At 44.8% G+C, this 13833-nt stretch overlaps 1 protein-coding gene across 1 annotated transcript in view; it reads right to left on the bottom strand.

The window, feature by feature from the left end:
* Positions 1–13833, bottom strand: part of LOC110521578 (solute carrier family 53 member 1) — a 103022-nt gene that overhangs the window by 5965 nt on the left and 83224 nt on the right. Inside the window, exons 7-11 of the mRNA XM_021599217.3 lie at positions 13155–13236; positions 12780–12967; positions 12328–12507; positions 9165–9333; positions 5188–5382 (exon numbers count right to left, since the gene is read on the bottom strand). Of these exons, the coding sequence (XP_021454892.1) occupies positions 5188–5382; positions 9165–9333; positions 12328–12507; positions 12780–12967; positions 13155–13236 (814 nt within the window). The remainder of the gene's footprint in view (positions 1–5187; positions 5383–9164; positions 9334–12327; positions 12508–12779; positions 12968–13154; positions 13237–13833) is intronic.

Here is a 13833-nt window from a genome sequence, read left to right as displayed (position 1 = left end):
ATATTAGGAAGGTGTTCCTAATGTTTTGTACACTCAGTATATAACTTGATAATTAAGAAGAAAACATAGCTAAGTTGTCGGCTTGGAACTGCAGACTTGGACAGCAGCTTGTTCATAAATGTGTCTCCGGTCTTCACTATCCCCACTAGAGGGAGAACTTGTACCATAAATAGTACGTTTCCTGAGACAGGTTACCATGGATGGAAAAGAACATGCTAGCCCTTGGGAAACTATTCAGAGGCTCTTGAAACTATATGTTGTTGTGTCCTTCAGTCTGGCAATTCACTACAAATAAAACTCTTTGCAAAAAAAAAAAAATATATATATATACATTAAATGCTTATTAAGTATATAAGTGCATTTATATTTATTTAATGATGTATTATGTTCTAATTTCTTTTTGAACATTGACCTCATGCCAGTAACAAAGGTAACGGCGACCAGCTGTGCTGCAGTGTCATGTTGATTTCCCTGTGTCATAGCTGTGTGTTTTGACTAGGCCACACTCCCATGCTGCTCCAACGACAGCCTGAAATGCCTGGGGGATTATTGATGACTGAGCTATTCTAGTCTGGTCTGCCCGGTCTCTGGGCTGAACCCAGCGTTCACAGAGAGCTCTCTCCCGCTGTGACATAAACGAGAGTATGGCCTAACACTGTGTGACAGACTCACACACCGACACTAGCAACGGGACACCTAGGCCTGGGGAGACACATCACTCAATGATACATAACCACTCTTATCACAACTATTCACACCAGCCAGCTATACCCAGGTGTAGATTTCTGACTGACTGAACTGGAAATGGCTGTGGTAAATCCACTGGGTAAGTCTACTGTGCATCTTCGAATAGGCTGGTGTAGGTTACTGTTCCCATTAACTAAGGAATGTGACAAGTAATCAAGATTCACAAGAGCTGAGACTTTGGACCTTGGTCATAAAGTGACAGTGTGTGTGTGTCTGTATGTGCTCACTGACAAACGGGTTAGATTCACAGTCTGACCTGACCACACAGACAGGGACAGTGACATCCGTCATGGTCAATGCCTCCCACTTACTGCCACCAGGGCGCCAGGAAATGAACAGGGGACATTTTTCACAGAGATTTACACTGGTCCCTCCAGCCCTGCTCTCACCCAGACAGTGGACTCTGAATCAGACTACCTCATCCAGTAGCGTGTCCCCACATTACCCCAACATTCCCTGCTGAGATTCATCCTAAAAACGTCCATGTTGTGTGCCTCCCCCCGTAATGGAATTTTAATGTTTGTGCTTTTCTTATAACTAATTTCTGTGTTCTATTTATGTGCGGTTCAAAAAAAACATTTCTGTGTTCATGCAAGTGGCTGACTGAACAAATCCTCACTCTCAGTAGCTGCAATTTGGCAGTACGCCCAGACCTTGTTTTGAGAACAAGCTAAAGATATCTCAGTTTCAAGGTCTCAGCTTAGAGAGAAGAAGCCTCGTGAGGTGTTGGTCTGTTATGAGGCAGTATTGGTCGGGCACATGAATGAAACAAAGCAGTAATGATTAATTAATGATGTTAAATCATGTAAATATAACTTACTTGTCTGTGTATACGACAACTGCTGGGACTGCCCAAGCAGAGCTCCTGATTGACATGTGTACTATGGTGCATTGAGTTGGTTGGACCCTCTCCAGCGAGCTGACAATAAACAATGATTCATATTGAGATTGACTTCGAGTGTCCCTGTTTAAGAATGTCCACCCCTTTCAAAAAGTACTTCTGATGTGTACTAATTCAAGGCCGTCTAATATAGTTAACAACACATCAATCCACAAATATGAAGGAAAACTGGAGCATCCATCACTAAGCCTTCTGGTTGGTCTCCAGGGCTCGGTAGAACTGATGTCCATCTGATGTCCTCAGAGGCTCTAGTGTGGGTGGCTCGTCATTCACCTGGAGCTCAATAGAGGGTAACTAGCTTCTGTCACGCTCACTAAATGCTTGTGTCTAGCCACCACCTAAGCGGTTAAAAGCCATTTGAGATTGGGATGTTGCAGTGACAGGCACACTTCATAAGGCCAGAGGGCCAGGGCACACCTCCCACTGAAGGTGTTAATAAGCACACGGGAACAGCAATCATCTGTCTTTGGGTTATCTGCCACGGTGCCGCCTGCCTGGACTGCCTTGTACTGCTGTTCAGGTGATAAAGAATCTATTACCTGCCTGCCTCATCACTATCTCCACCCCCTCTCCTCACAGAGTCTATCCAATCAGACACGGACTCCTAGCAAGACAAATAAAGGTTATTGAGTCAGGGAAGGTGACATGTTGATTTCACATGGCGGATTGGTCGTGAATCTGCGTAGGGTGACATTACTACCTGTGTGGTTGGAGTATCATTTACATTCATATGAATTTCTATTGCAGATACCAGTAGTTAGATCTGAACTCAACCTACAACTTAATATGAGGCTGATCATAATAGGCAGTATGTCCCAGAGATAGTGTGGTCGTAACAGGGTTGAGGCAGAGTTCAGTGGGTATCATGACCCCGACAGGGGGAGTGTGAGAACAATTTGACTTAAATCGAAGTCTTTCATATGCAGTGGTTCAGGCAGCTACCGCTGTGTGTACGTAGACAATGTGTGTGTCTATGTGAGTGATAAAATCCTATTCAGTCAGCCAGTCTGGCCCTGGGTCTCATCTCCATTCCAGCAGCATCCGCCAGAGATGTGTTTCGCCACAGGCAAGTTATTACAGCTCACTCTCATCCAGCTAGTCCATCCTCTTCCCCCTGCCTCCACCCCTCCCTCTCTGCTCTCCTTCTTCCTCTCTCAATCTCATCTCATATCAGATTTTTCGCTGATCCTTCACACTAGTTCTACTTTTTATTGTATCTTCATTAGTGCTCGACTCTCACTTCCTCAAAAGGTCTATTATTCCTTTGTCTCAGTCTCAACTAGACCATGTAATCTACCCGATCCATTGTCCCTCCTATACTATATCAGTCAGTGAGTGTCCTTCCACCAGAATTATGCTACTCGTTCCAGCTAACCTTGCAGTATTACTCTCCCCACGGCCTGGGCAGTTCATGAAAGCATTCCTAAGGGCTTACATTTGCATGACTGCTCAGCTCTCCTGCATCTAAAACAGCATTTAGTGAAGCTACTACTGTACAAGAGCAGATCCCATATTGATCCTGAATAAAGTCTTTGGCCTTACTGTCAGGCTTAATATCCTGTAGTGCTAGGGACTATACATTCTAAAGTCTGAATCAGGAAATCCCCCATTTCTACATACCCTGGAACATCAAGTGGGACTGCATAAACACCATTGTTCTTTGATGTATTCATAGATGATTATTACTTTACTGATCTGTTCACAGGACTGCCAAATACTTCTCTGCACAAATTCAGTCTTTTACCTTGACATGAATCCATCTCCTTTACTATATCGTAATACCTAAATAGTAGGAGGGTACATTTGACCCTGTGCATCGATTCACCTTGTACATTTATTGCAACGTGAGTCGAGAACAATTCTCTGTGGTAGTGGTATAATACTGGGATCAATGAGGTCACAAAGCAACATCAGAAAACTCCTTTGTGGATGTACAATATCTATACACAACCTGGTAGCCCTGCCAGAATTTCCTGTGCTGATTTACTACCACTGTGCACAGCATGAACATTTTATTTAACCAGGCAAGTCAGTTAAGAACAAATTCTTATTTTCAATGACAGCCTAGGAACAGTGGATTAACTGCCTATTCAGGGGCAGAACGACAGATTTGTACCTTGTCAGCTCAGGGGTTTGAACTTGCAACCTTCCAATTACTAGGCCAACGCACTAACCACTAGGCTACCCTGCCAAACATGATTCAATACTGGCCGATGATCAGTATGCATTCTGTTCTGCTGGTGAAACAGATGCTGTGTAATTTGGGTGCTCCGGTCCAGGCCTAACTCTATGTATCCCATTTACTGTGTCACATCAGAACTGTCAAACTCAGGGGCCGAGATGCACCACTCCTCCACATCTGGCTAGACTTTAGGCGGTAGGCCTATACAGCAGACATAACAACATACAGTCTAGCAACAATAAAGAGCACTGGACTGAACAATTTAATGACCATGGAGAACATGCTTCAAATATCTATGGCCAGCCTGTGCATTCACTTTCTGTAAATTCTAGATTTAGTAGCCATGCCAACGCAGGTGAAAGACAGATGGTTAACTGGGCATTGTAGTCTGGATATTCCCTCCATCCCTTCTCATTTAACGACCCGGACTCTACCTCTTCATTCAAAAAGAGGGGGATGAAAGAGGTCTTCACACAGCATATGAAATGAAGAGTGCCCATTAGTCCAGGGTCCACAGGGCTGAAGACTAGAGGTACGGACGGAGTGACTGGAGGAGGAAAAGCCCTTAATGGTCTCGTTTCCTAACAACCTAAAACCTCCTCACTACCTCCAAACCCACAGCCAAACCAAGAGTCAGGTTACAGAAGAAACACAAATATTGATTTAAATTTATATTGAAAAATGAAGAAAAATTCATGCTGTGAATTAACATTTACCATTTTTAAAAGGTTGAGCTGAGATTTAAAAGCTGGCATTTGCACAAACATAATATATTGACCGTTGACGAACAAGTTTATAAATAATGAAATGGCAAAAACCACTTAGCAAACTGCTTTGAGATTATCGACTTGGAAAAAGATCTAAGCAGCCAAGATGAGATAGCAGAAAGGCTGAATATTGAAGGGATGTCTTTGTACACTTCCTCTTTTGTGACAATGTTTCTGAATCAGAATAATCAGCGGCTAATTGCGGAGCTGGAGAATAGTGTCTTGAATTCTAATGACAAGCTTTAACTTCCTTGATACTAAATGGTATCCTCCCTCTCTCGCGACTGAAATGTTGAGCTTTGTACTTTCTCCTTTCTATTATAATGAGGCATCGACTAACAGAAAATAAATCCAGGGTTGACATCGTTATTCCAGTGACAAACCATTTGCACTCAAGTTCATCTCTGATTTCTGTTTCTTCATACAGCTTGTGATGGTCTGAGCCTCAGCATTCAGCCTGACATTCCCCTCCCATCACCTCAAAACCCCAGTCTGTAGTCTACAGCGCAATAACACATCTGCTAATACTCCACTTCCAATGATCCTCCCCTGACTGTCCAACTGGCTCAGAGAGTTGGTTGTCTCCTTACCTTTGTGGGTGCTGTAGAGTGCGGCGAAGGTGACCACAAAGAAAGTGGTGGAGTATTTGCCAGCGTTGACAAGGTGAGGGAAAGCTCGCTTGGTGTCTCGGTACCGACGGAGGCACTGCACGAAACGGAACCAAGCGGGCAGACACTGGATGATGGCACGGAGACCGTAGGAGTAACTATGACACGTGTAATCACCTGGTCGGAAAGGGGGAGAAAATTAACAACAACATAAACATTAAAACATTTATCAACCACATCCATATTTACATTGTGTATATGGTTCTGGTATCAACCACATCCATATTTACATTGTGTATATGGTTCTGGTATCAACCACATCCATATTTACATTGTGTATATGGTTCTGGTATCAACCACATCCATATTTACATTGTGTATATGGTTCTGGTATCAACCACATCCATATTTACATTGTGTATATGGTTCTGGTATCAACCACATCCATATTTACATTGTGTATATGGTTCTGGTATCAACCACATCCATATTTACATTGTGTAAATGGTTCTGGTATCAACCACATCCATATTTACATTGTGTATATGGTTCTGGTATCAACCATTCTTACAGCTAGAACTGTTGTACTGTTCTGTTGGAATGGGAGGATGCCAGGATGGACATTAATGGATTTGTTGGACTCACACAGGTTGCTCCCGTGTGGCTCTGTTGGTAGAGCATGGTGCTTACAACATCAGGCTTGTGGGTTCTATTCCCATGTGGGACGAGTATGAAAAAGTACAAACAAAAATGTATGCACTCACTACTGTGAGTTGCTCTGGATAAGAGCGTCTGCTAAATTACTACTTATATATTTGTTTTTATGTCTGTAGTCCCAGACTCATTGTCATTCTGCACTATGCTGCTCTCTCTCCATCCCTCCCACACACAGAGCAGTAGCAGCCCTCTGAGTGGACAGCTAATCAGCATGAAAGTCACATTGCTGGACCCTAATGTAGCAGCTATAAAAGAAACACCTGAAACTAAATCCCCTACATCAGGGGTTCCCAACCTTTTTTCGTCATTTTGACCCCTAACCAAAAAATGATGTAATTAACAGACCATGTTAACTTCTTTTAATTGGGGCTATGGCAGTCAATTGCAAAACATTCTAACAGTATTTTTAATTGTCTTCTCAACTCACGATCACATACTTTTCATTTGGGTGTCATGTTCTGACCTTAGTTCCTTTGTTATGTCTTTGTTTTAGTATGGTCAGGGCGTGAGTTGGGTGGGTTGTCTATGTTCTTTTTTCTATGATTTGGGATTTTCTGTGTTCTGCCTGGTATGGTTCTCAATCAGAGGCAGCTGTCAATCGTTGTCCCTGATTGAGAATCATACTTAGGTAGCCTGGTTTCACTTTTGAATTGTGGGTGTCTGTGTTTTGTTGCACCGTTCAGGACTGTTCGTTTGTCGTGTATTGTTTTTGTTTCAGTATTCATTCTTTATTAAATTACAATGAATACTTACCACGCTACACCTTGGTCCTCTCTTTCTCCCGACGATAACCGTTACATTGGGGCTAAGACAGTCAATTACAAATAAGTCTGACATAATGTCTCATCTCACCACCACGGAACGAGATGGGTGTGCTTGATGCATGTCGCGTCGGAACTTCTCTAAGTCAGGGGGCGTGGTCAACAGTGCGCACCTCATCTCTGCTGTCACATCCAACCTGGATCAATATCTGGTTTTAATGTAGACAAGAGCACTGCTGAATCCAGATTCACACAGATATGAGCTGGCGAAGGGTACCATGAGTTTTAATTCTCTGAGGGAGACGGCAGTGTATTCCCTTTCTCTCAGGAACCAAATCCTCTCCGTAATGACCCGTGAATGCTTTGTATTTTTTCAGAATTTTGGAAATTCTTCCGCCACCCCATTTTCATACAGGCATCACTAGTTTGGGAACCGCTGCCCTAGACACTGGTCTTGACTAGAGGGGAAAAAACTGTCGCTGGTGTTCTCTTCTGCACTGTTCAACCAATCCAGTAAATGTGGAGGAGGAGTTAAGATGGAGTGTCGCCTGAAAACCGGAACATCCAGTTGTTGGGGACTCGGCAGAGGCTAGCTGGACCCAAACGTTTCCAATCAATTACCTGGCTGCTGATTTGTCAGGCTGCAGACTACTGAGGAGAACCATTAATGACTAATTTCACAGACAGACAGAACAGACAGACCCCTCTGAACATGGACAACAGTGTCTATTGACCGGAGTTAGATCGAGCTAAACCATTTAGACTCCGCACATATCTCCCAAACAAAACTGTTAAAAATGAGTTCAAACAGAGCTGATGAACCAGCATAATATACAGGTAACATACACTGCTCAAAAAAATAAAGGGAACACTTAAACAACACAATGTAACTCCAAGTCAATCACACTTCTGTGAAATCAAACTGTCCGCTTAGGAAGCAACACTGATTGACAATACATTTCACATGCTGTTGTGCAAATGGAATAGGCAACAGGTGGAAATTATAGGCAATTAGCAAGACACCTCCAATAAAGGAGTGGTTCTGCAGATGGTGACCACAGACCACTTCTCAGTTCCTATGCTTCCTGGCTGATGTTTTGGTCACTTTTGAATGCTGGCGGTGCTTTCACTCTAGTGGTAGCATGAGACGGAGTCTACAACCCACACAAGTGGCTCAGGGAGTGAAGCCCATCCAGGATGGCACATCAATGCGAGCTGTGGCAAGAAGGTTTGCTGTGTCTGTCAGCGTAGTGTCCAGAGCATGGAGGCGCTACCAGGAGACAGGCCAGTACATCAGGAGACGTGGAGGAGGCCGTAGGAGGGCAACAACCCAGCAGCAGGACCGCTCCTCCGCCTTTGTGTAAGGAGGAGCAGGAGGAGCACTGCCAGAGCCCTGCAAAATGACCTCCAGCAGGCCACAAATGTGCACGTGTCTGCTCAAACGGTCAGAAACATGAGGGTGGTACGAGGGCCCGACGTCCACAGGTGGGGGGTTGTGCTTACAGCCCAACACCGTGCAGGACGTTTGGCATTTGCCAGAGAACACCAAGATTGGAAAATTTGCCACTGGCACCCTGTGCTCTTCACAGATGAAAGCAGGTTCACACTGAGCACACGTAACAGAGTCCGGAGACGCCGTGGAGAACGTTCTGCTGCCTGCAACATCCTCTAGCATGACCGGTTTGGCGGTGGGTCAGTCATGGTGTGGGGTGGCATTTCTTTGGGGGGCCGCACAGCCCTCCATGTGCTCGCCAGAGGTAGCCTGACTGCCATTAGGTACCGAGATGAGATCCTCAGACCCCTTGTGAGACCATATGCTGGTGCGGTTGGCCCTGGGTTCCTCCTAATGCAAGACAATGCTAGACCTCATGTGACTGGAGTGTGTCAGCAGTTCCTGCAAGAGGAAGGCATTGATGCTATGGACCGCCAGTTCCCCAGACCTGAATCCAATTGAGCACATCTGGGACATCATGTCTCGCTCCATCCACCAACGCCACGTTACACCACAGACTGTCCAGGAGCTGGCGGATGCTTTAGACCAGGTCTGGGAGGAGATCCCTCAGGAGACCATCCGCCACCTCATCAGGAGCATGCCGAGGCATTGTAGGGAGGTCATACAGGCACGTTGAGGCCACACACACTACTGATCCTCATTTTGACTTGTTTTAAGGACATTACATCAAAGTTGGATCAGCCTGTAGTGTGGTTTTCCACTTTCATTTTGAGTGTGACTCCAAATCCAGACCTCCATGGGTTGATAAATTTGATTTCCATTGATCATTTTTGTGTGATTTTGTTGTCAGCACATTCAACTATGTAAAGAAAAAAGTATTTAATAAGAATATTTCATTCATTCAGATCTAGGATGTGTTATTTTAGTGCTCCCTTTATTTCTTGGAGCAGTGTACATTCAGCTACTACCAGTCCTGTACTTAGACCATAACTAGTACCTAGCTAAAGGGAGCCAGTGCTCTAACTCACCGTTGAACATGGGCAGGAGGCCTTTGCGGTCGGTCCATTTGAGCTCAAAGCTGTAGAAGCAGATGAGATACTCCAGGTCCATCAGTACAATCACCAGAGAGTTGAGCTGGTCGGCCAGCCAGAAGTCTGCAAACTCCACGCGGTGGAACGGCGCCGTGAACACACGGAACTGGGAGACAGACAGATGTATTAGTCCCATACAGGACACAGGATTAAATACATACGCTAACACTGAAAGGGGGGGAGGGGTTGCATTGCTTATTGAAATAGTCTGAGGTTAGGAAAACATTGACAGCTCTTCTGTCTAAAGTATACATCTGCATACTAATACTACTACATGCTTGTCTCACATGAACGCAAAACAGACAGTACAAATTAACAAAAGAGAAGGGACATAAACGCAGAGACCTCGGCTCTGAGACTTCAACATGGAGGAAGCTCATTGTCATGCAGCTAATGAGGCTGTCATGTACAGGGTATTAGAGCAGTGGAAGGGGAGAGGGCAGAGCAAAATGAGCTGGAACGTGTTGAGGGCATGAGCCCTGAAGCAACCAGCAGTCCTTGCATCTCCCTACAGTAAATGAACTGGTGGATCCGTGTGGAAAAGCCTAACGAGGCTCTAGTTGGAGTGTGTCAATCTCATTCAACAGGGCTGTCGCCACACCAGCAATAGTATCGCTGACACACACAGTATCCAACCTGACACACCACACATGCCCTAAACATGTCTGGGATCAGCACCGGGTCAGCTGAAGAGCAGTGCCTCTGCAGCGGTTTGATTTAATATAGTCTAATAAGATTGGGTTAACTAGTGTTTCAGGTATGGTTTTTGTTGGGACTGGATTATGTTATCTGGGGTCTGTGAATGAGACTGTGGCTGAATGGGAATGATCCTCTCACCCTCTTGCCTCCAGGTCAAGCCTGACATTTCACCAGCCCATCTCTCTGTATGCTCTGCAGCCTCACTATGCAGCCTCACTATGCAGCCTCACTATGCAGCCTCACTATGCAGCCTCACTATGCAGCCTCACTATGCAGCCTCACCCAGTCCCCGTATTGTCTCAGCCGCAGTATTGATTCAACCTGTTATATATCAAAGCATTCGGAAAGTATTAAGACCACTTCCCTTTTTCCACATTTTGTTATGTTATTCTAAAATGGATTCAATACAAAATATCCTCATACATCTACATACAATACCCCATAATGACAAAGTGAAAACAGGTTTATAGAATTTTTTGCAAATGTATTAAATAGCTTATTTCTATAAGTATTCAGACCCTTTGTTAGGAGACTCTAAATTGAGCTCAGGTGCGTCCTGTTTCCATTTATCATCCTTGAGATGTTTCTACAACTTGATTGGAGTCCACCTGTGGTAAATTCAATTGATTGGATATGATTTGTAAAAGGCAACTGTCTATATAAGATCCCACAGTCTGCAGCATTCAAGGTCCCCAAGAACACAGGGGCCATCATTCTTAAATGGAAGATGTTTGGAACCACCAAGACTCTTCCTAGAGCAGACCGCTCGGCCCAACTGAACAATCGGGGCAGAAGGGCCTTGGTCAGAGAGGAGACCAAAAACCCGATAGTCACTCTGACAGAGCTCCAGAGTTTATCTGTGGAGATGGGAGAACCTTCCAGAAGGACAACCATCGCTGCAGCACTCCACCAATCAGGCCTTTAGAGTGGCCAGACGGAAGCCACTTCTCAGTAAAAAGGCACACGATAGCCTGCTTGGAGTTTGCCAAAAGGCACCTAAAGGACTCTCAGACCATGAGAAAGATGATTCTCTGGTCTGATGAAACCAAGATTGAACTCTTTGGCTTGAATGCCAAGCGTCACGTCTGGAGGAAGCCTGGCACCATCCCTACGGTGAAGCATGGTGGTGGCAGCAGCATGCTGTAAGGATGTTTTTCAGAGGCCGGGCCCTCCAGACAAGTCAGGATCGGGGCAAAGATGAATGGAGCAAAGTACAGAAAGATCCTTGAGGAAAACCTGCTCCAGAGTGCCAGGACCTCAGGACCATCCAACAGGACCATCCAACAGGACAACAATCCTAAGCACACAGCCATGACAACGCAGGAGTGGCTTTGGGACCTATCTCTGAATGTCCTTGAGTGGCCCAGCCAGAGCCCGGTCTTGAACCCGATCGAAAATCATTGGAAAGACCTGAAAATAGCTGTACAGCGACGCTCCCCAGCCAACCTGACAGCTTGAGAGGATCAGCAGAGAAGAATGGAAGAAACTCCCCAAATACAGGTGTGCCAAGCTTGTAGCGTCATACCCAAGAAGACTCGAGGCTGTAGTCGCTGCCAAAGGTGCTTCAACAAAGTACTGAGTAAAGTGTCTGAATGTTTATGTAAATGTAATATTTCAGTGTATTATTTTTTATACATTTGTAAAAATGTCTATAAACCTGTTTTTGCTTTGTCATTATGGGGTATTGTGTGTAGATTGATGAGGCAAAAAAAATGATTTAATCCATTTTATAATAAGGCTGTAACATTACAAAATGTGGAAAAAGTCAAGGAGTCGCAATACTTTCCGAATACACTGTATGTGTGCTAATGAAGGATTTCTACATGTCAATCTATGTCCTTACTGATCTCCACAACATCCCAATCGTACAAAGACATCCAGAGGATAAAAATTATTTTAAATGTATTCATTGCGTAAACGAACACACCAGGCAATCTGTCTCGCTTTGTTCCTTGATTTTGGTTAGCGCCTGTGTTCAGTGTGGGCGTGTGCATCTCTAGAATGGTGCACAGGCCCAAGTGGGGCACAATCAGAGCTGGAGAGGGCTGGGGATGCTTGGGAGATGGGGAAGGTTGGAGGAGCAGCATACTGATGGATCCATCCCTGTAATGATTGCACAGCCACAGTCGCCACATCCCCAGGGACACGCCTGTATCCTATTATCCCCCACCCCACTGGCCTCTGTCTCTCACACACACTGAATCCTCCTAACCCCCATCACCAAAGCCAGTAAACATCAGACAAAGAAAAGATAAGCCGAATACATGGAACACAATATAGAATGTGAGATAGGTATCAAATACAGTGTTGTACACACACAAACACCAGTTGAGTCAGGTTTCATTGTACTGATATAATATCATCATTATATTGCAGTAGTTCCAGTGGAGAAGGAGCTCACCAGAAGTTTGAGCAGCCAGAAGCGGGACTTGTAGTAGCCAGTCTTGAAGGGGTTGATGAGGAAGAGGAGCATGAAGCCGTAGAGGATGAGAGGGTTGACCTGCATGGGCAGCATGGTGTACTCAGAGTACAGACAGGACAGGATGCTCAAACACCACAGCACCCCCAGGAAACCAGCAATCTACAGAAGACACAAAGGTATTAAACTATCAAATTGTCAGTAAATTGCCTTTATAAAGCAGTATACACATTGTCCTTGGAAATATGATCAGAAAAAAAACCCTAGTGTATGTCTTCAGATTAGTATTGATTATTGACCATTTTTTATTTCCATTATTCAGCGCATTCTCGCTCCGGTGGTCACACAAGAGGATGTCTTCTCTCCATTATTTTCACTACTGTCTGACTGAATTCTTGCTCATTATCCTTGTGCATCCCCTGGTTCTCCCTTACCTCAAACAGGTGCTGGTGGGAGAGGTTGCTGCGAGGGTTCAACTCGAAGATGAGCACGTGGTTGACCCCCGCCTGGCGCCAGCCGTAGGTGTTAATGCCCAACAGGAAGAGGAATTCAATCAGCAGGAAGCCACCTCGGTAGATACGCACCAGAGGCCACACGTTCTCATACCGGATGAGTACAGCACCTGAAAAAGAATAATAGCAATTCGATCATGTCAATCTCCTTCAAATATCTGAAGCTACAATACAGTATGCAAAACTAACTTGAGTTCCCCCTAATGCCAAGTCTAAATTGTAAGCCTCATTTCCTCTGTATCTGTTATCTAACCCCCAGTAAAAAGGCCTTAATAGCATGGTTGTGTGTGAACGTACCAGTGAGGAGGAAGGAGATAGCGAGGACTATGAAGACCCCACAGTAGAGGCCAACGCGGAAGGTAGTCCAGGCTAGAGCAGGCTGCAGGAAGGAGCAGAGAATGACAGAGATGAGCAATTACCAGTTACTACACCTGCGTGACTGCAAGTCTTCTAGGCCTCACTGTAATGTCAGGCACACAGCTGGAGAACCGCACTAGTGCTGGAGAACCTCACTAGGCATTTACTAATTCATTTAGCTTGACAGATAGACACACTTATCCAGGGAAGCAGAAACCTTTTTCTGGTTGTGCTGCAGTCAATTCAATGCACGGTATAGAAAGAGTATATTAAAGTGTCTTATCATCAAGTACTTTGGTGTGTGCTAAAAATACAAGTCATATAAAAGTGCCCACGGGGAATCTGGACAAGTCATTTGGATCTAGCACAATTCAGGCTGGGCATGACATTGATATTAATACAGCTATAAATCTGAGGGATATGTGATGGGGATGCATTTTCTCCTCCCCTGTGGAAAAAGTAATTTGTCCGGCCTAGTTTGGAGAGCCTCTTACAGGATCAATACTGTGGGGATAAATAGTGTGTGTTTCACATACACACACACACACACACACACACACACACACACACACACACACACACACACACACACACACACACACACACACAGCAGGAAAGA

This window comes from Oncorhynchus mykiss, chromosome 4, assembly GCF_057628025.1.
Source record: "Oncorhynchus mykiss isolate SJ-2025 chromosome 4, ASM5762802v1, whole genome shotgun sequence".
Classification (NCBI taxonomy): Eukaryota; Metazoa; Chordata; class Actinopteri; order Salmoniformes; family Salmonidae; genus Oncorhynchus; species Oncorhynchus mykiss.
Note: the sequence above shows the minus strand (reverse complement) of the source record. Positions and strands in the feature narration are given on the sequence as shown.